General features: G+C 35.1%; 1 protein-coding gene and 2 long non-coding RNA genes across 3 annotated transcripts; 1 reads left to right on the top strand and 2 right to left on the bottom strand.

Moving 5' to 3' along the window:
• Positions 1–13461: 13461 nt before the first annotated feature.
• Positions 13462–14286, bottom strand: LOC147480884 (uncharacterized). The gene is made up of 3 exons (XR_015206228.1): positions 14134–14286; positions 13599–13875; positions 13462–13520 (listed from the first exon to the last, which is right to left on the bottom strand). It is a non-coding gene; the product is annotated as an uncharacterized LOC147480884 (long non-coding RNA).
• Positions 14287–16121: 1835 nt separating this feature from the next.
• On the bottom strand, positions 16122–17286 carry LOC147480883 (uncharacterized). The gene is made up of 3 exons (XR_015203934.1): positions 16996–17286; positions 16747–16866; positions 16122–16225 (listed from the first exon to the last, which is right to left on the bottom strand). It is a non-coding gene; the product is annotated as an uncharacterized LOC147480883 (long non-coding RNA).
• A 3781-nt stretch (positions 17287–21067) lies between these two features.
• Positions 21068–21640, top strand: LOC147480882 (uncharacterized). The gene has a single exon (XM_086578773.1). It carries the CDS (start codon positions 21068–21070, stop codon positions 21638–21640), a length of 573 nt encoding a protein of 190 aa, XP_086434899.1.
• Positions 21641–24730: the final 3090 nt, after the last annotated feature.

Below are 24730 nucleotides of genomic sequence, written 5' to 3'. Positions count from 1 at the left end.
TGCTCCAATTTTATCTGTTAGTGGATTTCGATATTTTGTAACAATTGTTGATGATTATACAAGGTACTGTTGGCTTTATCCCATTGCTTCTAAATCAGACTTCTTCCAAGTGTTTGTTGAATACAAAACTTTTATTGAAAAACAACTCAGTGATAAAATAAAATGCATTAGAACTGATTGTGGAGGGGAGTTTACCAGTTTAAAGTTTTCTCAATTTCTTACCATGTCTGGAATAAAACATCAATTCACTTGCTCTCACACGCTTTTGAACAAAATGGGTGTGGTAGAGGAAACATAGACACCTCTTAGAAGTCTTTGAACACTTGCTTTCCCAATCCCATAAACCTATTGAACTATGGGTAGAAATCATTCAAACCTCTGTGTTTCTCATCAATAAACTACCATCATCTACACTTCAAAATATTTCTCCTTGGGAAAAATTGTTTCATCATAACCCAGATTACTCATTTCTAAAGACTTATGGCTGCAGTTGCTTTCCTTGGCTAAGACCATATGTGAAAAATAAATTTGATATGAGGAGTAAACATTGTGTTTTTATTGGTTATAGTCTAACTCAAAAAGGTTATAGGTGTTTTGATCCTATTACAAGAAAAGTTTTTGTATCCAGACATGTTGTCTTTGATGAAACAAGCTTTCCTTTCAAAACTTCTACTTCATTTACTCTTCCTTTTTTAGTAAAGTACCTCATCCTTCTCATACCAAATCATCTGATAGTTCTGTTAGTGTTCCTGCATCTTCTATTCCTACTGAAACTAATTCTACTCTTATTCATTCTATTTCTTCTTGCTCTGACATTTCAATTTCATCAAATTCCAATTCTCATTCAATGAACACAAGATCAAAATGTGTTGTGTTTCAACCCAAAACACTCATATAACCTCAAAACATTCTTTTCCATTAGCCTTATCTACTACACTTTAGAATCTACCACCTACACCTACAACCTATAATCAAGCTGTAAAAGACAAACACTGGAGAGATGCAATGGCCATTGAATTCAATGCTCTCTTGAAGACCAAAACATGGATTTTAGTACCACCTGCATCAGGACAAAGCATTGTGGAAAACAAATGGGTTTTCAGGATAAAACAAAAGGCTGATAGGAAGATAGACAAGTTCAAGGCAAGGTTAGTTGCAAAAGGTTTTCATCAAACTTATGGAGTTAATTACAGTGAAACCTTTAGTCCAGTTGCTAAGCCTACTACAATAAGGATGATTCTTGCTATAGTTGTTCAAAGACATTGGGACATTAGTCAACTTGATGTCACCAATGCTTTTCTACATGGCCATCTAAAAGAGGAAGTTTATATGAGACAACCAAAAGGATTTATTGATTCTGATAAACCTAATCATGTTTGTAAGTTACAGAAATCTTTATATGGCTTAAAACAAGCACCTCGTGCTTGGTATGAGGAGCTTGTTACAGTACTACTACATCTTGGTTTCTCATTGTCTAAAGCAGATCCTTCTCTATTTATTAAACTTCATGAAAATATCATTACATATCTTCTGGTATATGTGGATGATATCATCATCACCAGCAGCTCCAATCCATATTGTCAACTTCTCATAAAACAGTTGAGTCTTGCTTTTGAAATGAAAGATCTTGGACATCTTCATTTTTTTCTGGGAAGGTGAAAAAGCACGCAACACGTAATTATTTGTGTCGTTGTTTGTGTTACGTATATTTTGCAAATCTTACTTAGCCTATTAAATATTGATTAGTATAGTGGCTAGCAAGGTATCAATCCTACTCTAAATAACTAAGTGATGATAATAGAAATTTCTAATCTAAGTTACTCTAATGGATGCAAGTAAAAGATGTGACTAAGTAATAATTAATATATAATTGATTTGATTTGAGATATAAACTATGCATAAACTAAACCAAATTAAATATATAAATATGAATCAAGATAAAGAATATCTTGGGAGAGATGAATCCGCCAAAATCATAGAATTAGTCTAATAGATCTATCTATCATGTTTAATATAAATCACCAATAGAAAGTCACCATACCTACAAACCTTATTCTCATAACCATGATGATAATATGTGACTTTCAACGTGCTTTCTATCTTTCCATCAAATACTTCTTCAATCTCCAATGATATCTTATATCTAACCAAATTGTGCTTTAAGTGGCATTCAATATACAACTCTAGGTACCATGGAAAACCCACATGTGGCATTAACCATACAACTAATTGAGGTGCCATAAAGAATCCAATCATCACACTAGAACACTAAAAACTAAAAGAAAAGAATCTAGGGTTTGTGGTATTTGGCTCTACACAATCATGAATTACCCTAAGACCTCCTAACCTCCACAGGAGCATTAGATCAATGGATAAATAAGAAGAAACTCAATGAGGGATTTAAACTAAAATATGATAGAAGAAGAACTAAACTAAAATATACGAAAAAGGCTTCATCTCCCCTCCCAAGAGAAGGGAGATTAGCCCTTCATACTATGCTATGAACACAATATCAAAAGGAATAATCTTTATAGCTATTAATGGTGAAAAGGTCTGAACTTTATTCTCTCTTAATTCTAGATCTAAGATGAAAACACTAAATTTCCTTGATGATGTAAATTGAGGTTTTTGTGCCTTATATATTGGCTTACATGCTCGTCTGGATAGAGATCCGAATCCTATGTTTATTTGGTGTCAAGCTCTCTGTAATCTTTCTAGAAGCAATCCTGGAAAATTTAAATTTGGTTGGACCAAAGTTGGACATGGCCCACTTTGCCCTGCAGGCTATTTCCCAAGTGTAACCGGCTGACTTTCAGTTTCCTAATTCTTGTGAAACTCTGACTTCTTTTCCATATTGATCTCATCTTCCTATGAAGTCGAAATTAAGGCTTTGAGATTAGATTGAAGACTCTTCTAACTCAATTATTATCCTCTTTTAGAGTCCCATTAGGCTTGGCACTTATGGAGACAAATATGACGTTTTTGCCCTAGGCCTTTAGCTGTAATTCCCAGTGACTCCTTTTTGACTTGTTTGACTTCTTTTCCCTCCATATTTCATATTTAGGTTCTTTGACTTACAAAAACTCAAATTGCATCATATATTAGAATATTTAAATATAAAATGGAGACTAACATACACATTATTGGGGTTATAAATCATTACTTTTGAACACTTATCACAACCCCCAACTAGCATTTTGCTAGTCTCTTAGCAAATATGTGGTATACTAGAGAAGTGTTCAAAACTAACAATAGTAGTTAAATAATAAACTAACTCACTTTCGCAGGCATCGCGGTTGCATTTACCATATCCAACAAGGCCTTAAACCTTTAAGTTACCCTTAAATGACGAGTTATAGCCTCGTGAGGGTTTTCAGTTGATATACCAACAAAATTAATTTTACATATGAACTATGGTGAAATCTAGAGAAAACAACTTTTTCACTTAAAATGTCTAAATCAAAAGGTTATTACTTATCACACCCATGATCATAAAACATTAGGCTAAGGTTATATTCATAAAGATAGAAAAGACTGACTAATCATCCTAACTAGAGCTTATTCATTTTAAACCATTTTGATTCCTTTCTCTTTTCCAAGCAACGGAATTTCTACCTCACCTTTGGATTAGTATTTTGACTTCAAATCTCACCATTTCATGCACTCACAAGGAAATCTCTCTCAGATAAGTTTTCTATTTTACCTCCATATGCAGGGAAATGAGTAAAAAGTAGAACATCCCACATATTTAGTCGAGGAAAAGGCTAAAATTTGCAAATATATAAATAAAGTCTCATGGAAAGAATGTCAATCACATTTGAAGTGTCGGGTCCTTCACTTTAGCATCCTCTCACCTATTCTAAACTTCATATCATACTTTAGTGATAAGTCTGGGTATTAAAACAGGGCTTAGGACAAGTTAACAAGAAATGGGTAAAAAGGATTCAAATTTTTTGAGAATATACTAAAGACTTTGTGCTTTTGACCTTATTGGAAATTTTCTTCACTTGTAGACTGCAACACTTGAACTCTATCACTACTTTTGCTCAATTATTTATATTTCTTTTCTTTTTTTTCTTTTTCTTTTTCTTTTTCTTTTTCTTTTTTTCTTTTTTTTTTTTTTTTTTTTTTTATGAGCAAAAGGAATGATTTTCTTCATTTGACTTTGGTAAAATTTCCTTCAAAATCTTCTTTGTTCTAGCTTTCTCTTTAGTTCTTTAAAAATCCTCAGAAATATGGGTAAGGCTAATAATATGGGATATACTCCTTATATGGAGTTGGGTTTAAGATGATTGGTTTAAGAATAAAAGGTTTAATATATAAGGTTCAAAAGTGGTTAATATGATAATCCTACTAGGTGGGATAAAGGCTGATTGGTTCACTACTTGACTTATCAGTATGATATTCCGCTTTGAATAGACTACAAGACCTAATGGCTATCTCCCCAGTTGATGCCACCTCGTGATTGACCAAATAAGAATAAATGAAACTAACACAACGAATTTAAGCACAGAAAAATGGTTGAGTCAACTTGGACTCATATTTACGTAAAAACTATCCAAGAAATTTAAAATTGAAAGGTTGAAGTCTCACAGGTCAAGTCTCTGTACTAATCCTCTAGTTTGGTAGAAGTTTAAGTTGCTCTTTCATTTGAAATTCCTCTAGTGGTGTATTATATGAACTTACTCTAGACTAAGACTTTTATCAGTTAGATCTATTTCTAGTAATAGAAACTTAGTCTAAAAGTCTTATTAATCCTGGTCATGACTTATAATTTCCAATTTCATTAGCCAGTTTAAACGATAAAAATATACTTTTCACCTAGAATCACCATAATTTACATATAAACTTTCCAAATATTGTAATTAAAATATTGTCAAATTTTAATTCTCACCCCCTTAACTAAATTAGGCATTGTCCTCAATGACTAAATAAAATAACTGAAAGCTTACCATAATTGAAATAATGAGAGAAGGAGGGATATTACCTTAAATGTGTGCAAAATTACATCAGCTAAAATCTGTAGAATTTATATCCTTAACAAAACAAATAAGAGTGATGATTTATAATGATTAATAATTACTACAACGACTAAATCTTTGTCATGTGCTCAATCCGTAGAGTTATACCCCTCTAAAAAGGTGCTAGAGTGGAATAATGAATCATATGTACAAATGACACAACTGAAAAATTAAAATTAAAATTAAACAATGAATAATAATAATAATAATAATAATAATAATAATAATAATAATAATAATAATAATAAGTTAAATCAATAGTTTCATTGTTTCACGGAATACAAGATTTGTCTCTACCTAAAAATGAAAAAGATAAAACCATAATAGACAATCAAGTACATGAGTGATAAAAAATAGTTATTAAGAAAATGCAGAACTGTGAGCTGAGTCTAAATTTTTCTACCATAAAATCAGTTATGATAATAAGCTCGGATTCATTATCCCAATACAACTCCATTTTCCAAGGCCACTCACCTTCTCATAATCAATTCGACAATCATAAAAACAACAAACAATATATCTTCAGGACATTTGTCACCCTTAGAATACAAGAGACAGTCCCAACCCTGATTTTCGTATTCTTGTTTAAAAAATCCGTACATGGAATTGTTATCAAACAATTCTCCATAACAGAGTTCTACCTGAATTTTTCGTTCAATCGTCATGTTCAACTATTTACAAACTTGTCCTCGAGCTGGCGTAATGTGTATGGCCAAACAGAGGGTAAGATGAGACAACAAAACCACAGGAACAATACTGGTAATACTTGCTTAGTAATAAATCGTCCTGTAAAAAAACCTTCTTTCTCCGAAATCTTTCAAGCCTAACAATTATTAATACGACACCATTCCTTCCTCACAGCCAATACCCCCTAACTACCTTCACGTTCTCCCATTCTCCTCCTTCAACAGCAAATAAACAAAAAGACAAAAATCCAATCTTTATTGAATTTAACTCAACTCTCTTTTTTAATTTCTGGTTTTGTTTTCCTTATCAAAAGTGAAACAGATTCACCACGCCATCAAGAGAGTTTACACAATCGGAATCACTACTGTTTGGGAAAGTAGATTCACCATGAAATCGGAATCTAATCGATTGTGAACTAAGCGGCAGCAGCTCTTGCCGATTAGCAAGTGTTGATAACGATTATTGGGGGTATAACTTGAGGTTGCAACGCCTATTAATGGGTGTGGTGAAGTGGTTATATTAATGAGGGAGTGGTGGTGCGGCTGGAAGAAGAAGAAGATCATTTTTTTCTTTTTTTGTTTCTAAGACCCTAGTTGTTGGGCTTTTTTATGGTATTTAGGCCCATTTAACTAGATTGATACTTAGAGTAGGATTTGGTTCTGAAACACAAAGGTATTCTACCTCACTTGACTGAAACAGAGAGGAATTTCACCTCACTAGTTCGCGCAGTGATACAGATGCATCATATAACACTTCTAAGCTCATATAAATTAAATTCTTATTCATAAAAAAAATAATCACATTCATAAACTATTGATAATATAAGAAAAAAAACAACTAAGCTCATGATAGTATGTAGGAAATAAAATTAACTTCTACGTACCCTCTTCGCAATACTATACCATAACGACAAAAAAAATAGATTAATTCTCCGTACTCTTGATACTTCAAGCTCCTTCCCGAACCTTGTCATTGCTATCAATGTGCTAAAAAATTATCTTCCAAACTTCCTTGTCGGTACAATTTTTGTAAATATCTTCATCATTCCAATAACACCTTGGCAACAACTTTCTTCCATATTTGATGTCCAATTTAACCTTATAATCCCAAGCCAAGAGTCTAGAGCGCCTAAGAGTGATGTGTAGTGCATTGACTGTTTGAATTGGGATCCAATCTTTGTAGTGATTCTCTAATCATGGATACAAGTGACGTACCATCTTGCAAATAAAAACGGGGAGCACTAGCTTGTTGGTGTTCCTAATAAAGACGTATACGATTTGTGTTAGCATTCTATAGAATACGTTGTAGAATTCACCATTTTCCAAAGCCTTTAGGAAGTGTAGGCTATATTTATCAGAGGAAAATATATTAGGATCACCGAAGATATTGGTAGAGATCCACATCAAAGCTAAAGCACGGTTCCGAGCAAAGGTGTTTATAGGGATGCGCTTGCCATCTATTACTGTCAAACCTGGTCCTAGTTGCTTCTCGTAGGTGAGCGCCCCATTCTTTGGTTCTTGGTTTAGAAAGTTCCTATTGACTCCTCGACTCATATCCTCCACCAATCCTGTTAGTTCACGCCTAATTTCTTCATCTTCCACTCCAAACATCCTTGCGATCACTTCGGGGCTTATGCATAAGTGCATGGTTTTAAGAGATCCTACTAAGTATCCCATAGTACTGAAGGTTTGAAGAAATGAATAGAATTCACGAACCATCTGAGGAGAGTAAGTGTCTTCTGGTGTATAAAGCAAACCAGTCCAGTTTCTAACTTCTAGTTGATTTCCGAAGTAATGTCCTAAAGGGCTGTTAAACAAATCTTGGTAGCACTTCTCTGGTATGATCTTGGCACCTGGAGAGAGATTGATTTGGGTGAACTCAACAGTCTGGAATGTACCTAAGTTCATGTAATTCATTGTAGCACATGGTCGGTTTATGATTTGAGAGGTATTTGCGGTGAAAGCGGTGAAATGGGTCGATTTCTTTTGACATGTTTTGGCAATGAGATACAAAACGAAAGAGATGTAGAATGTATTGAAATAGTGAACTCAGGAGACTCTACAAAGTATAGCTTTATAGGAGAAGTTTCAGAAGTGTTCCACTTCTCTCCTAGTCAGAAGCGCAAAGCTACAGCTTCCTGACGCTGGGTAGATTTCTACTCCTTTCCGAACTCGAATTTTATAGACTACTTGACTCTCTCTTCTTTCTTTGTACGAAAATGTTTAGTCTTTTGGGTTATGTTGGACTATCCTAAGTCCTCTAATCCTAGTTAAAATGGAATTAGTATAAAGCTAACGAGAGTTGAAGTGGAAGTAGGAAAAATCTTCTCTTATATAGTTGAACCAATGTGAGTTCAGTGAGGTTTTTGCTGTGAATTTTCAGCACAGGCTCAGGTACGCATCTTTTTTTTTTTTTTTTTTTTTTTTTTTTTTTTTTTTTTTTTAAGAATAATTTACTATCTATTTAAACTACTTGGATTGCCTCCCATAAGCGCTAAGTTTAATGTCGCCAGCCGACACAGAGGGGGGAAACTTAAGGTTACCCCCCTAACTAGCTTAGGTAATTAATTTTATAAATTTATGGGTCTTTTATACTCAGATTCCCTAGACTTAAAATTTGTTTGTAATCCAATTTTTGCTCTTTTTATCTTCCTTCTTTTCCATGCGTGGCCTATACATTTTAGTAGAGGGCGAGTCATCTTAATTAAATCTTTGATAAATCTACGATTAAAAGTAGCTTGACATAAAGATGCTCGAATGTCTTCTATTTTTTCATGAGGTTGACCAGTGTCTAGTGGATGGGTTGCATCTAGCAATGCATTAGTCTGGTGTATAACACTATGCTTGTTATAATTTATGCCTAATTGTGATACACATGATAAAAATGAATCTTTGTGGTGAGTGTTTCTAAAACTTTTATTAGCTATTGTGTGTACTACATATATCATCCATCCTTCCTTTATCGTATCATCATCGGGGTTTCTAAATAGTGTAAATATGTTTACATCTACTCTCATATTCCCGAAAGTGATAGACATGTTCCCATTCCTACAATTAATTAAAGCTTCTACTGTAGCTAAGAATGGTCTACCCAAGATGATAGGAATTTGGTTTCCATTTGTAGGTAAAGTGTCAAGAACTATAAAATCAACGAGGTAATAAAAATCAGAGACCTTGATAATCACATCCTCTATTACTCCTCGTAGAATCTTAATAGATCTATCAGCTAACTGTAGTCTAACATTTGTTGGTTTCAAGTCTTTTAACCCTAGCTGTTTATAAACTGAGTATGGTAATAAATTCACACTAGCACCTAAATCTAATAATGCTTGATCAGTGTAGTCCTCTCCTATTCTACACGTGAATCGTAGGATTAGGGGTCCTTATGTTTTACTACGGCTTTATTCTGTAGAAAGGATGAACAACTTTGTGCAATAAAAGCGTCCTTAGGAATATTTGTTTTCTTCTTTACTAGGTCTTTTATAAATTTAGCATGTGAAGGTATTTGTTTAATTGCACTTAGAAAAGGAATATTGATATGTAGATTTTTAAAAATATTCATGATCTCATTATATTGTGCTTCCTTTTTGTTATCTTTTAACCTAGAGGGGAATGGTGCGGGTGGAATTTTTTCGGTTACTTGCTCTTTGGTTTTTTTAGTTTCAACTGGCTTTTCATTATCTTTTGTTATAACAACTTCATCAGAATTAGGTATGTCGACTTTGTTATCTACTTTCTTTCCTGACCTAAGGGTAGATATCGAGTTAACTCCCTCTGTGGATGCGGATGAAGGGGTGGTTTCAACTTGATAAACATTTCTACCTTTTGGATTTTGTTCAGGTTGGCTTGGTAAGGTTTCTTTGGGTCTCTCAGCTAGACTAGCTAGTATCTGATTGAATTGTTGGCTCATCTGTTGAGTCATAACATCGAATTTTTGGTCAATTCTTTTGAATTCATTCTCGGTTTTGGTGGCTAAAGCTTTCATGGTTTCATCTATGGTGTTAGGTTGGGTTTGGTGATTAGTCATAGGATCAATAGCTAATTCTCTGTTCATGTTTGTCTGTTGTTGTTGATTTTGATATTAAGGAGAATGTACTACTGCGCCTCTATTTACGTATTGTTGCCTATTATTCCCTTGATTACCTTGAAAACCATATTGGTTTTGCTGTGGAGACATATTTTGTCTCCATGAATTGTTTGAGTTATTTCTAAGATCTGGGTTATAATTGTTGTTGTTATTAAAATTATTTTGATAACATGTCTTTTGAATGTATTAAAAGCACAAACATCATCAATACCTTGAGCAACATACATAGAGCAAACTGAGGTGTCATGATCTGTAGTAAGGCAATTTCCACAAAATTGATTGACACTCATTGCTTGTTGAGGTTGATTATTCCTTGGAGGGTTTAAAGTGAATGAATCAAATTTCTTGTTTAAGTTTTCGATTCCTGTGGTTAAACTAACTAGTGTAGCTTTTAATTCTTGATCACTATCATTTCTAACCTCATGCATACCTGGTTTATTAAAACTCATCCCCCCATCTACCCGTGCCATGTCCTCATGGTCACTACTATTGGCCCAATCCTTAAAACTCTCAGAAAAGTTTTGCAAAAAAGTGTATGCTTCATCAGGAGTAAGACTAGTAAATCTTCCTCCATTCATTGATTTAATTAACTGACGGTTCATAGGTGAAAGACCTTTTATAAAGTAATGTACAATATTAAGTATGTCAAAACCATGATGTGGACAGCGGACAAGTAAATCATTAAATCTATCCCATGTTGTATGAAACTCTTCATTAGGTTTTCCTTTGAAGGTTGAAATAGCCAATTGCATGGATTCAGTTTTACGTAAAGGGTAATATTGTTTCATAAACTTTTGTGATAGTTGCCCCCAAGTAGTTATATAATTATAGGGTAGGGATTTATACCAATGTAGTGCGACATCCTCAAAAGTCAATGGGAACAACCTTAATCTAGTCTCTTCAGGGGAAAGATGATGTGCTTTAAAAGTACTTATTATGCTCAAGAACTTACTTAGATGATTATACGGCCCTTCATTTGTTTTGCCATAATATCTTGGCAACATATTAAGAATGGTGGGCTTAATCTCATAATTATTGTTATTGTCGGGCATCACTATGCAGTTCGGTGGTTGAACCGCGATAGGTTGAAACAAGGTGCTAAGAGTTCTTTGACCAGCCATGGCTGCTAATGGTACTCTCTCTGGTGTATCTTCTAAGTCTACTAGTGGTGTGTGTGTTTCAGATTCAGAATCAGATCCTGAGTTCGATGGTGTGGTCTCCTCCAAAACCAGAATTGGAAGATTGTTACAAGAATTAGCTCTTCTGATTAAACGTTTACGAGGTGAATCACGAAACCAAGTTTTCATGCACTAGATAATAAAGCTATATAAAATAATCTAATATGCACTTAATTAACTAAATTATATTATCAAACTATATGATGCTAACTATTAATGCTAATTATGAAACCGCTAATAGGGGATTCACGGTGGAAGAGAAGAACTTACTGTTACAGCAAGCAAAACAAGTCCAAAAATTTTGAAATTTTTATAGTAGCTACCTGATACGTCCTGAAAGTAGCCTGTAAAATTTCAGAGCAATCGAAGCTTGGTAAGTCCCTCTTCTGTACTGTTCAATTCTGCAGAGTCCAGTGAGAAGTTTTCTGCACACACTGTAAACAATTTATTGAATAAATAAGTAAAAGACCACTAAAAATCACAAACATTTTACTGGAGTCTCCTGACGTGTCAGGTATGATTCTGTAAAAAATTTGGATTATTTGGAGTTTTACAGATCCTTCTTCTCGACTGTTCTTCCAGAGACCTTGGTCCTGAAAAGCTACAGAAACACACTGAAAACAAGAAACTAGTTAAGTGGTCAAAACAGGTCAAACAATACTCAAATTTTTACTGGAAGCTCCTGACAAATCAAGGTTCCTCCTGTAAAAAATTTAGAATTTTTGATAATGTGAAAATAACTCTGCTCAACTGTTTTTACAAATGCTTGCGTCCTGAAAACTGAAAATGGGTTACGGCAAAGACGATGTTAGTTACCCAGGTAAGACAAGTACTAAAAATTCGAAAAAATTTCAATAAATTACCGATACTGTACAGATCAACTCTGTAAAATTTCAGAATTTTTTGAAATTTATAAATATATTTTCTGTACTGTTCTTTTCTGTTAAACAAACACTAAACTTTATGAAAATACTTTTTACTATGCAAATCTAATTGAATTATGCTAAATATGTAATTTATACTATATGAATTCCTAAATTAAAGTAATCTAAATTAAATATTATATCACCTAATCAATTTAGAATGGGCAGCGGCGCCATTGAAAAAACACGCAACACGTAATTATTTGTGTCGTTGTTTGTGTTACGTATCTTTTGCAAATCTTACTTAGCCTATTAAATATTGATTAGTATAGTGGTTAGCAAGGTATCAATCCTACTCTAAATAACTAAGTGATGATAATAGAAATTCCTAATCTAAGTTACTCTAATGGATGCAAGTAAAAGATGTGGCGAAGTAATAATTAATATATAATTGATTTGATTTGAGATGTAAAATATGCATAAACTAAACCAAATTAAATATATGAATATGAATCAAGAGAAAGAATATCTTGGGAGAGATGAATCCACCAAAATCATAGAATTAGTCTAATAGATCTATCTATCATGTTTAATATAAATCACCAATAGAAAGTCACCATACCTACAAACCTTATGCTCATAACCATGATGATAATATGTGGCTTTCAACGTGCTTTCTATCTTTCCATCAAATACTTTTTCAATCTCTAATGATATCTTCTATCTAACCAAATTGTGCTTTAAGTGGCATTCAATATACAACTCTAGGTGACATGGAAAATCCACATGTGGCATTAACCATACAACTAATTGAGGTGCCATAAAAAATCCAATCATCACACTAGAACACTAAAAACTAAAAGAAAAGAATCTAGGGTTTGTGGTATTTGGCTCTACACAATCATGAATTACCCTAAGACCTCCTAACCTCCACAAGAGCGTTAGATCAATGGATGAATAAGAAGAAACTCAATGAGGGATTTAAACTAAAACATGATAGAAGAAGAACTAAACTAAAACATACGAAAAAGGCTTCATCTCCCCTCCCAAGAGAAGAGAGATTATCCCTTCATACCACTACACCATAACTGGCTATTTGCAACGGCAAAAAACCGTTGCTAATAATTTTCGCAACGCTTTTTAAGCGTTGCAAATATGGCGTGAGTAAAGCGTTGGGAATTTTTCCAACGGTTCATAAGCGTTGCAAACAGAAATTTCCAACGGTCAATAAGCGTTAGTAATATGTTAAAAATATTACCAACGGTTCTTAACCGTTGCAAAGTTATTTGTTATTTTTAAAAAAAATAATTTAAAAGTTGTTTGTAACGGTTATAAACCGTTGCTGATGGGTTACTAATAAAAAAAAATTAATTTCTCATATTTTGTAGCCACATTGCTTTATGTGCAAGCTTAATCAAAGCCAAAATTACAACTTTACAAGTCTGCAAAGTAAACTTCCGAATTGGAACAAAACCTTAAAAACAGTAATTAGTTATAATAATAACAATTATGATACCAGTACTGATGGTCAACAAATAATGACCATACTTACATCAGCAATTAGAGGGCACAAAATATCTTCTTGGCCATATTATTTACTAGCAACAGCAACAGCAGCAACTTTCATTCCTTACATCCATAATCTCTTAACCTTCCTCTACCAACTCATCTAAAAGTTCAATTGCCTAAAAATATATATATACAAAAAAGTCTCAATTCATACACTTTATCAAGATGAGTTCTTTCCAAGTATAAATACAAACCTTAGCAATAGCTTTAGTGTATCCACTAATAATTTCACTCGGGTGCAATCCCGACTTGATAAGCTCCTCAGCATTTTGTAAAAGTTCCCCAGAAAATGATATCGTTAGATTAGCTCCATCACCAATTTCCTCCTGCTATGCCTTTCCAGCTAACACCAATATCTTTGCTCCAAGTGTATTAGCTATAACCATCTCTCTAGACACTCCTGCAACTACCCGGAATAGGCCCGCAGCCATTTGATCAATTAACAGTAGTAGAAAGTAATGTCTTAACAACCTACAACAAGGCAATCCAGCACGTCATTGAAAACTAAACAAGAAGAGAACTCTAACCTCTAATGAAACTTATGTCTCAGAACTCGAAAATGAGACCATATAAAAATTTCATAACTTGAACAAGATGGATGGGTTTCTAAATCCAAGTTATCGAAATCAATAAAGTTGAAATTGAAGACATACAATACAAAATGGCTGGAATACAACAGTTTCTTTTAAGAATCATAGAAAAACATAAAAGAAGCATCATCAATCTCACCTTTCGACATTAGGATCATAACCAATAACATAGTAAGTCATGCCCACCCAGAGGAGAACTTCACTCAATGAAATGGGTATCTTAAGGAGCCATGTAGGAAATGAATAGGCCCAAGAAGGATAAAATAGCAGGATGACTCTTCTTCTTATCAAATGGGGTCTTTGAGTTCTTCCCCTACCTTGCGCCCACATGGAACGATTGAAATGCATCCGCAAATTCTCGGACAAAATGTAGTAATACACTTCATCTTTACGGGACCCGGGACTGCATCGGTCTTTTCTTGATGTAACCTAGTACAAGAAAAACTTCCGATAAGTTTACCAAGAACATCAATCCCAACTGAAAAACATTGAAACAGATATTTAAGACCATTGAAAAAAGAGGATAAAATATATGATTTTTCAAGTCTTACTTCCTGCAAGAAATCTGCAACCCCCTTCCTCTCGGGACATTTGAAACCTATTGATTCAACGAACTCCAGAACATTCTCACGAGGACCTTGATACACGATATGTCCATCGAGAGTAGCAATATATCATCAAAGAGGTCATATGTTTTACAGTGTGGGGTGAAGAAGAAATTAACGCATCCCGCCAAGAATGTGGACTACTGTCTAAGTGAGTTCACAATTTGGAAAGTAGTTGAGTCGTCCATGCCCGTAGATATCTCATCCATGAATAATGCCCCGGCTGGTCCAACAAGCATTTAAGCCTACAAGTGACAACCATAACATAGAACATTGAACTAAATCTAGGATTTTCTCAAGCTTATAGTTCAATTCAAATAGTTTGATTTTTTTTTATTTTACCCGGTTGTAACACGATTCCTTTGTCCACTTTGAGATACCCTTATCATTTAGTCCCCACCATGGTATCGGCCACATATATCTAGTCCCAAAATCTGAATATTTAAATTGAGATTTTCAGTTTATTCAAAACTCTTCTTGGTTTTAAACAACCAACTCTAAATATCTATAATAATTGGATAAGGAAATTGCTTCAAAGATATACCTTGAGAATGTATTCAAGAACAACATTTTCCTTTTGACCTTCTAGTCTTTGATGCCTGCCCATGCAAAAACAGAGTACTTTGACTTAGAAGATTCAAACCAACAAAGTTACAATGAAATTTGATGCAAGGACCGAACAGAGTCTTATATTCATATTCTTCATTGAAAGGAAAGATAAGATTATATCTTCTTATCTTGTAACTACACTTCAACCACAAGATCCCAAACAGATTTGGACCAATAAGAAGCCCGATGTATTTAGAAGGTAAAGTTGCAACCTCACGTAGCAAAAACAAAATCAATGTTATCTCCTAAAAAGACAATAGTATCATCAGCAACCTTAAAGCCCTCAATAACACCACTCCTGTTAGCCCTGGAGATCATCCTCCCCAAGACTTCTACCACTAAAATGAACAAAGGAGGATAATATTTGTCTCATATAGTTATATCTTTTAATGAAGGTTTTTTTTTTTTTTTTTTTTTTTTTTTTTTTTTTCTTTGAAGTTTTAATGGAGGTTTAACCACTTAAAGTCACCATAATTGAAGGCTCCCACCCCTCAAATTGGGACATACACTTATTTTCAGTTTGCTATTTAAGGGTTGACACATCATTTACACTTTCTAGGCACATAGCTCACCAAGTAACTAAAGGTACTAAAAACCAAGTGTAAGTTGTCATAGAGATTGGGTTCAAATCAGGGGAAAGAACTACCCTAGAGTTCACACATGTTGATAAGTTCTAAATACATACAAATTCAGAGAGAAAGATAACAAACTTCAGCAAATTTAGCAATTAATTTTAAAGAGGCCACATGTAGCCATCGAAATTTTGAAAATGTGTGTGAATACCAAAATGTATATAGGAAGTCTTCAACACACTTTCCTGATTATCATGTTCAAATTAGTGACCTCAAAAGGTGGGCCTAATTTCATCAACAAAGTGATACACTAATATTATGAGCAGTATAAAAATCACTTGCCTTCTATAACATCAAGAAGAGTTAAGCATCCAACTTGATGCATTGCTTGAAGAGTCTGTGTAAGAGCCTCCATAAGAGCTGGTTTCTTTTCTTTCAGTTTTTCCTACATGAGAAGAGACAAAAACGGTTAGGCTTGTTAGGACTGGCCCAATTGGTCAAAGTGTAATTGGGGCGGTTGGCACACGGGAACCAAGTATACATGTTAATTTTATTTAGTTTATTAACAATTATTTACCAATTTAATATAATATAATATTGATATATGATGTAGATTCCAAGTTTCCAACAAATGAGCAGATATAGGGGTGATGCTTTATAATGCTTACAACAGAAACGTCAGTCAAAGAGAACCAAAAAGGATCAACTATCGACCATTTGCAGTGCCTTTGAAGTCAAATGTACAACTATGGTTACTAAACCAAAGATAAATAAATAACTAATTCGATAAGATAATACAAGAAAAGCAAGTAGTCAAGAACCAATTACATCAAAATTCACTACCACATAATAATAAAACCATAAATCTAATAAGCTCAATATAGTAGAAAGGGACTGTGTGATCAAAAGAAAGGAAACAACCAATTATTTCATATCAAAGTATAGAGCATATAGCAAGACACTCACAAGCAAAACTGGCAATATAAAATGTGATCCCCCAGAGAAATGGCTTCTCAGTCCCCTTGCAAGATTCCCAATAGATAATATAGCTTCAACTGCAACAGCTATGTTCACGTCCATAATAAGCTGCAAGTACATAAATTAGTAAACCAGGGCCCAACAACTGGTTCACATAACTAAATTAGAACATGATCAAGTAACATTCTTCAGACTAAGTGGTATCACATAATATAGAGTTAAAGACAAGCTAAATACCTTCTTGAGGGTCCGACAGACTTCGGTGAAATCACCAGGAGCTATTCGTTTTGTTGAGGCAAGGTCTTTAAGTTCGCTAACAGCCACCTTTCTTTCTTGCCATTTAGTAGCTTTCTAAAACAACAGAAAGAATAAACATATAACAAATCAACAAAGACAAAGCACCCATTCCAGACTATTAGGAATATGGTTTCAGTCAAACTGCATATGAAAAAAAAGGAAAACAAAAGGTAGTCTCTATGAAACACACAAAAATGGGAACTAACCACTCCATTCCAAAACTATGACTTCTCCAAAGGCATAAGAATATCAACTGGATCAACAAGTTCATATTCATCCATTTCGTGGACACGATAACGGAATTTTATCGGGTTCAACACGATTTGCAAGACAAAATGTAAAGCCAATAAATGAGCATAGTATAGATTTTTGCACATCCGGACACTCAACAAATAAATTCCTTACTATCGGTAGTAGATTAGTAGGATGGGCCATCCCACAACTTCAAGCACCGATTCTTACTCGGCTCCTTGTCTTGCTCCGGATCTAACAAGAATCAACAGTTACCAGAATATTGCAAACTCAGTCTCATTTTTATAATAAAATGGATCACGAAGATTCAAATGTATGTATATCAAACTCCATCTTTAATTTTGGGTATCTAATCTAGAACCAACAACTCAGACTTGATGACAAAAGAACTAAAAGAGATATATTTGCCATGATAAGACAACCACATGTACAAACCTAAAGGAGGGGTACCGGCAGTGTAGTATTACCCCAAGTAAGCGAGAGAGAGAGAGAGAGAGAGAAAAGGGTATCGGCAGTGAGTGAGAGGGAGAAGACCTAAGAGTGTAGCGAGGCAATGAGAGAGAGAGAGAGAGAGGAGAGAGACTAAAGTTAAGGTTATCTTTTATATTTCGATCGAAATAATAGACTGCGATTGTTTTCGAATTTTTGATTTGTAACCCATCTCAAACGATTTTTAAGCGTTAGAAATTAATTCCTGAAATTCAATCAAATTAAAGCAACACTTAACAACATTACCAACGTTTATATAGCGTTGGCAACTTGCTAACGGTAAATAACCGTTGCAAAACAAAAAAGGTCTGTGTTGCAAATATCCTGTTATGGTGTAGTGTACTATGCTATGAACACAATATGAAAAGGAATAATCTTTATAGCTATTAATGGTAAAAAGGTCTGAACTTTCTTCTCTCTTAATTCTAGATCTAAGATGCAAACACTAAATTTCCTTGATGATGTAAACTAAGGTTTTTGTGCCTTATATATTGGCTTACATGCTCGTCTGGATAGAGATCCGAATCCTATGTTTATTTGGTGTCAAACTCTCTGTAATCTTTCTAGAAGCAATCCTGGAAAAGTTAAATTCGGTTGGACCAAAGTTGGACGTGGCCCACTTTGCCCCTCAAGCAGTTATTTCCCAATTGCGACTTACGGTGACTTTTAGTTTCCTAATTCTTGTGAAACTCTGACTTCTTTTCCATATTGATCTCATCTTCCTATGAAGTCGAAATTAAGACTTTGGGATCAGATTGAAGACTCTTCTAACTCAATTATTATCCTCTTTTAGAGTCCCATTAGGCTTGGCACTTATGGAGACAAATATGACGTTTTTGCCCTAGGCCTTTAGCTGTAATTCCCAGTGACTCCTTTTTGACTTGTTTGACTTCTTTTCCCTCCATATTTTATATTTAGGTTCTTTGACCTACAAAAACTCAAATTGCATCATATTAGAATATTTAAATATAAAATGGAGACTAACATACACATAATTGGGGTTATAAATCATTACTTTTGAGCACTTATCAGAATGGAGGTAAAAAGAAACAACAATTGTCTTTTTCTCTCTCAAATGAAGTACACATATGACTTACTCAACAGAACCAAGATGCTTTATTCAAAGGTCTGTCAGACACCATGTTCTACTTCAGTCAAACTTGATCCTTACAGTGGTAAACTACTTTCAGATTCTTCAAAATACCGTCCTATAGTTGGAGCACTGCAGTACCTTACATGGACCAGGCCAGATATTTCTTTCTCTGTAAATCAAGTGTGCCAATATATGCAAACTCCTACTACTCATCACATGACAGCAGTAAAAAGAATTCTTCGATATTTGAAAGGTACAATTCATAAAGGTCTTTACTTTACTACTGACTCACCTACTCTCACTACATACTCTGATGCTGATTGGGCTGGAAGCCCATCAGATAGAAGATCAACAACTAGTTTTTGTGTTTACTTTGGTCCAAATTTGATCTCTTGGTGTGCCAAAAAGCAAACAACAGTTTCAAGATCCTCCACTGAGTCTGAGTATAGAAGCCTCGCTTATACAGCAACAGAGATATATTGGCTTTGTATTCTTCTGGATGACCTTCATATACATTTACAAGAAGTACTTTTGTTATGGTGTGACAATGTCAGTGCGATTTCTCTTTCCAGTAATCCTATCTTCCATGCAAGGACCAAGCATGTGGAAGTTGATTATCATTATGTCAGGGAATTGGTCACCAGCAAACAATTAGATATCAAGTTTGTATGCACAAGAGATCAAATTGCAGATGTCTTTACAAAAGGGCTTTCAAGAACAAGATTTCAGGAACTAATTTTCAAGCTTTCAGTACATGAATCTCCCTTTAGCTTGAGGGAAGGTAATGGTAGAGACAACTCAGCATGACTGAAGAACTGAAACTGAAGACTGCTGAGTCAGCAAAGTTTGTTATAACAGTTTCTAACTGAATCTGTTATGTTTGTAACTAACTGTAGGAACACTTGTATAAATAGAACATGAACTGTGTAAATCATCAAGTGATTCAATAATATTTTCATTGTCTCATTTCACAATTCTTTACTTTATATATCATGACTTTCTTATGATTAAGCGCCTCGCCAAATGTCTTGATGTACTGTTTGATTCCTTGGCTAACATTTGAGTAGATAAGTGGTTGTGATATGTTGTAGCAGGACTTGACATTGTTAGAACTTAAGAAGGCACTAAACCAACTTGTTACTTTGAAGTACATGTTAATAAACAATGCAGGAGCATGGGGCGTTGATCTGATCAGTTTCTTGTCGATCCCGCTCTATATAATTTTAGAAAGTATCTCTTAGCATGATTCGTTTCCCAGAATGGTAATTAAATAGAACTGTTAATTATGTGCCTCACCGTCTGCTAAAACAATGCTTAAATTCCATGTAACAGTTCTGTAAGGGATAATTTTTTTGCTATATTTTACGTAAGACTCAAAATATTAGGAGCTTTAAGCTTGAGAAATCACTAGAAGAACTTGCTGTTAAATTAAGTATATTTTATAATATATTACAGTAGGGGCAGGGAGTATGGTTGATATTAGTTCCTTGCTGCACTTTCTCGATAATTTTAAAACGTTCATCTTTTTGCATGATTCCGAACTTCAAATGTTTTTTTTTCAATAAACAAATCCTAAAATGGTAGTTAAATAGAAATGTAATGCAGATGTAATTATATATATATATATATATATATATATGTGTGTGTGTGTGTGTGTGTGTGTGTGTGTGTGTGTGTGTGTGTGTGTGTAGTAAGAACAAAAAAAATTCTACTCATGACCAATTTATGACTTTAGATTGTCTATTTTGGACCCCTGTGCTCCAAATTGTAGAAAGATGTATATTAGTTTTCATGTATAGAGCGCGATCTGCGCTCTGATGAAGTACAAATGGAGCGCGACCTGCGCCTCAGGCGTGAGCGAGTTCCAATAACTTGAGCGCGACCCATGCTCAACTACAATGTAAACAGAGCGCGACCCGCTCCCCGTGTTTCTCAAGCCACCGACTGTTTTGTTTCTATTTGTTGTAACCTCTATATAAACCAAATTGTAATCTCTTAGAATTCAATCAAGTAAATATACACTGAATTAAATTGAATCCTCTGGTTCTATATGGTATCGGAGCCAAACCATTGAAATCCGCTGCGTATTACAACCATTAATCAAACCATCCTTGAATCTCAAACCCATATTTTTTCCAACCCTAAACCTAAAACCCAAATTTTTCGTTTTTTTCTGCAATGGCTGGATCTGACAACAATTCTTCCAATGTCATTCATCACCACTACACCCCACAAGACAACTCAGCGTTCCCAAAAACTGTTCTATTAGATGAGTCCAACTATACCATCTGGGCTCCTCTCATGCGGATGCGGATTGGAGCAAGGGGAAAGCTTGGTTATTTGACTGGCATAAAGGTTGAACGGCTTATGAATTCGTCCGAATATGAAGTTTGGGTAACAGATAATGAAAAGATAAAAAGCTGGCTTATTGATTCTATGGAGATTTCTCTTATGAACCGTTATATTCGTCTTCCTACTGCAAAAGATATTTGGGAGGCTATGGAGAAGACCTCCTATGATGACTCTAATGAAACTCGAATTTTTGAATTGAATACGAAATGCTTTGAAGCGAAGCAGAATGGGAGACTTATTCCTTCCTATTACAACGAATTGGTGGCTATGTTCCAGGAGATTGATCAGAAGGTGACCTCCCAAAATAACAGTGTTGAAGCTATAGTTCATGAAACATCCATGATGTCCAGAATGTATGTTCATATGTTTTTACGTGGACTAGATCAGGAGTATGATTAGGTGCGTGGAGAGATCCTTTGGAAAGAACCTAAATTTTCCTTGGAACAAAGCTATGTTTACATTCGTAAGGTACAATCTGAGAAACAGGCTATGGGGCGCTCTGTATCAACTGAATCCTTTGTCTTGGCTGTTCATAGCAAGACAACTCCTCCAGGTTTTTCTGGTCCTCCACGCCATCCTAAAGGTAAATCAAATCCTTGGGCAGATAAAAAGTGCGGTGTTTGCGGAGATTTGGGTCATATCAAGGAGAGATGTTATGAAGTGATTGGTTATCCTGATTGGTGGGACTCCTCGAAGAGGTCACGAAAAAATTTAAGCAAGGCCGCCATTGCTAATGTTGTGAATGGAGACAATGCTTCGGCTAGTGTCGTGTAATCAAGTATGAATGGTAAGGTTATTTCAAATAGTACATGGATAATTGTATCAGGTGCATCTGACCATATGACAAATGACCCTAACCTTGTGAAAAGTCTTAGAACTTCACCTCAGACCGCTGTTTCTACTGCTGATGGTACTCCAACTCCAGTTAGCGGAGAAGGGTTTATTGAGTTATCTAAAACCCTCACTCTTGAATCTGTCTTAGTTGTTCCATCCCTTGCCTATAACCTATTGTCTGTTTGTCAAATTATCCTCACACTTGCATGTACTGTGACATTTTATCCATCTTTCTGTGTTTTTCAGGACATTCTGACTCGACAGATTATTGGTTATGGTGTTAGAAAGGGGAAACTTTACTACCTGGATTTGACAGAAATTGGCGAGAAACAAAAGAATTTTCTGGGGCAAGCTAATCAGGTCAATAGGGTCAAGAATGCAAAAAAAGTTGTGTGGTTATGGCATCGTAAGTTAGGTCATCTATCTTTTAGTTATTTGAAGAGGTTGCAACCTCAGTTATTTTCATTTTAGTGAGTCTGAGTTTCATTGTGATATTTGTGAACTTGCTAAGAGCCACCGTATTTCATATTCACCAACTATTAATAGATGTCATGTTCCTTTTATGAAAATTCATTATGATGTTTGGGGTCCTGTCAAAGTTTCTTCATTTTCTGGAGCTAGATATTATGTGACTTTTATTGATGATCGCACTTGCATGACGTGGGTGTCGTTACTGAAAAACAAAAATGATGTATATGGGATGTTTACTGATTTTTACAAAATGGTGGCGACGCAGTATCAACAATCTATCAGGGTCTTTTAGTCATCTAATAATGGTGGAGAATTTGTGAATGGTCTCATGTCTGAATTTTGCCGGTTAATTGGAATTCGTCATCAAACCTCCAATTCTGGTACCCCCCAACAAAATGGTTTAGCCGAACGGAAGAACAGGCAGTTGTTGGAGGTTGTTCGTGCTTCCTTGTTTGGCATGAATGTATCTCGATCCTATTAGGGTGAAGCAGTGAAATCAACAGCCTATGTTATCAACCGTACTCCCTCACGGGTAATTGAGTTCCAGAATCCTTATCAAAAAGTCCATACACTTTTGTCCATCCCATCTATGCCTAACTTGGAGCCTCGAGTGTTTGGATGTACAACTTATGTTCATATCCCACAACCAAAATGAAGTAAACTTGATCCTCGTGCGAAGAAGTGTATTTTTGTGGGTTATGCAGAGTTTCAGAAAGGGTATAGGTGTTATGATCCGATTACTGCCAAGATGTATATATCTCTTGATGTATTATTCCATGAATCAGACCCGTATTACTCAGAGGGAGTTTCCCAGTCTTTCCTTCAGGGGGAGAGTGGCGGTTAAGGGAATCCTGATGTCTTTGGAGAATTGGAACGCTTGGAGGAACGATTTGAAGTTCCTAAAGCAGAAATTGATCCTATAACAGTAGAGACAGAAGCACATGATCCGGATGTATCTGAAACTGTAGTACACGACATTTCCCCTTCTACATCGATAACTGAAGATCTCAATCAAAATGTTCCGCCTCAAGTACCTCCTATAACCTTTAATGAGTCTGTTGGGGTAGAAAGTCTTGAACCTAGACAATCACAAAGAGCTAGTAAGGGAGTTCCTAAGAAACAATATGAACCAGACATCAAAGCCAATGCTAAATACCCTATAGCTAACTCTATGTCTAACCATAGCCTTTCTTAAACCCATGCACTTGTCATAAATCAATTGTCTACTGTATCTATTCCTAGTAACGTGCAGGATGCTTTGAAAGATTCAAAATAGAAAGAAAAAAAAACAATGAATGAAGAATTGGAAGCCCTTCAAAAGAATGTAACATTGGAGGTAGTTGATATGCTTGTTGGAATGAAGACTGTTGGATGTCGTTGGGTGTTTACCGTGAAGCTTAATGCAGATGGAACTATTGATAGATATAAGGCGAGATTGGTTGCCAAGGGATACACACAGCGTTATGGAATTGATTATGACGAGACTTTCGCACCTGTAGTGAAAATCAATACAGTCCTGATTTTAATTTCACTTGCAGCAAATAGAGGTTGGCCCTTGCACCAGCTTGATGTGAAGAATGCATTCCTGAATGGGAACTTGGAGGAGGAAGTATACATGGATATGCCTCCAGGTGTGAAGAACCATCCCAAAGATGTTGGGAAGGTGTGTAAACTGAAGAAGGCTTTGTATGGCCTGAAATAGTCTCCAAGAGCTTGGTTTGGAAGACTTACACAGTCAATGAAAGTTTTTGGGTACAAACAGAGCAATTCTGACCATACCTTGTTTATCAAACACAAGGATGGTAAGATTACAGCTCTAATTGTGTATGTTGATGACATGATCGTTACAGGAGATGATCCAAAGGAAATAAATGAATTGCAGAAGTATTTGTTGAAGGAATTTGAAATGAAGGATCTAGGAAAACTGAAGTATTTTCTGGGTATTGAAGTTGCAAGGTCTAAAAAAGGGATTTCACTCTCACAGAGGAAGTATGTCCTTGATTTGCTTGCTGAAATCGGGATGTTGGATTGTAAACTTATGGAGACACCCATTGAGATGAATCACGGACTCGCCATTCATTCTGACCAAATTCCTACTGATAAAAGCAAGTATCAGCGTCTTGTAGGAAGGTTAATCTATCTCTCTCATACTAGATCTGATATTGCTTATGCTGTGAGTGTGGT

This window comes from Coptis chinensis, chromosome 8, assembly GCF_015680905.1.
Source record: "Coptis chinensis isolate HL-2020 chromosome 8, ASM1568090v1, whole genome shotgun sequence".
In the NCBI taxonomy this organism is placed as follows: domain Eukaryota; kingdom Viridiplantae; phylum Streptophyta; class Magnoliopsida; order Ranunculales; family Ranunculaceae; genus Coptis; species Coptis chinensis.
The sequence above is the reverse complement of the archived record's forward strand: the minus strand, read 5'-3'. Positions and strand labels throughout refer to the sequence as shown.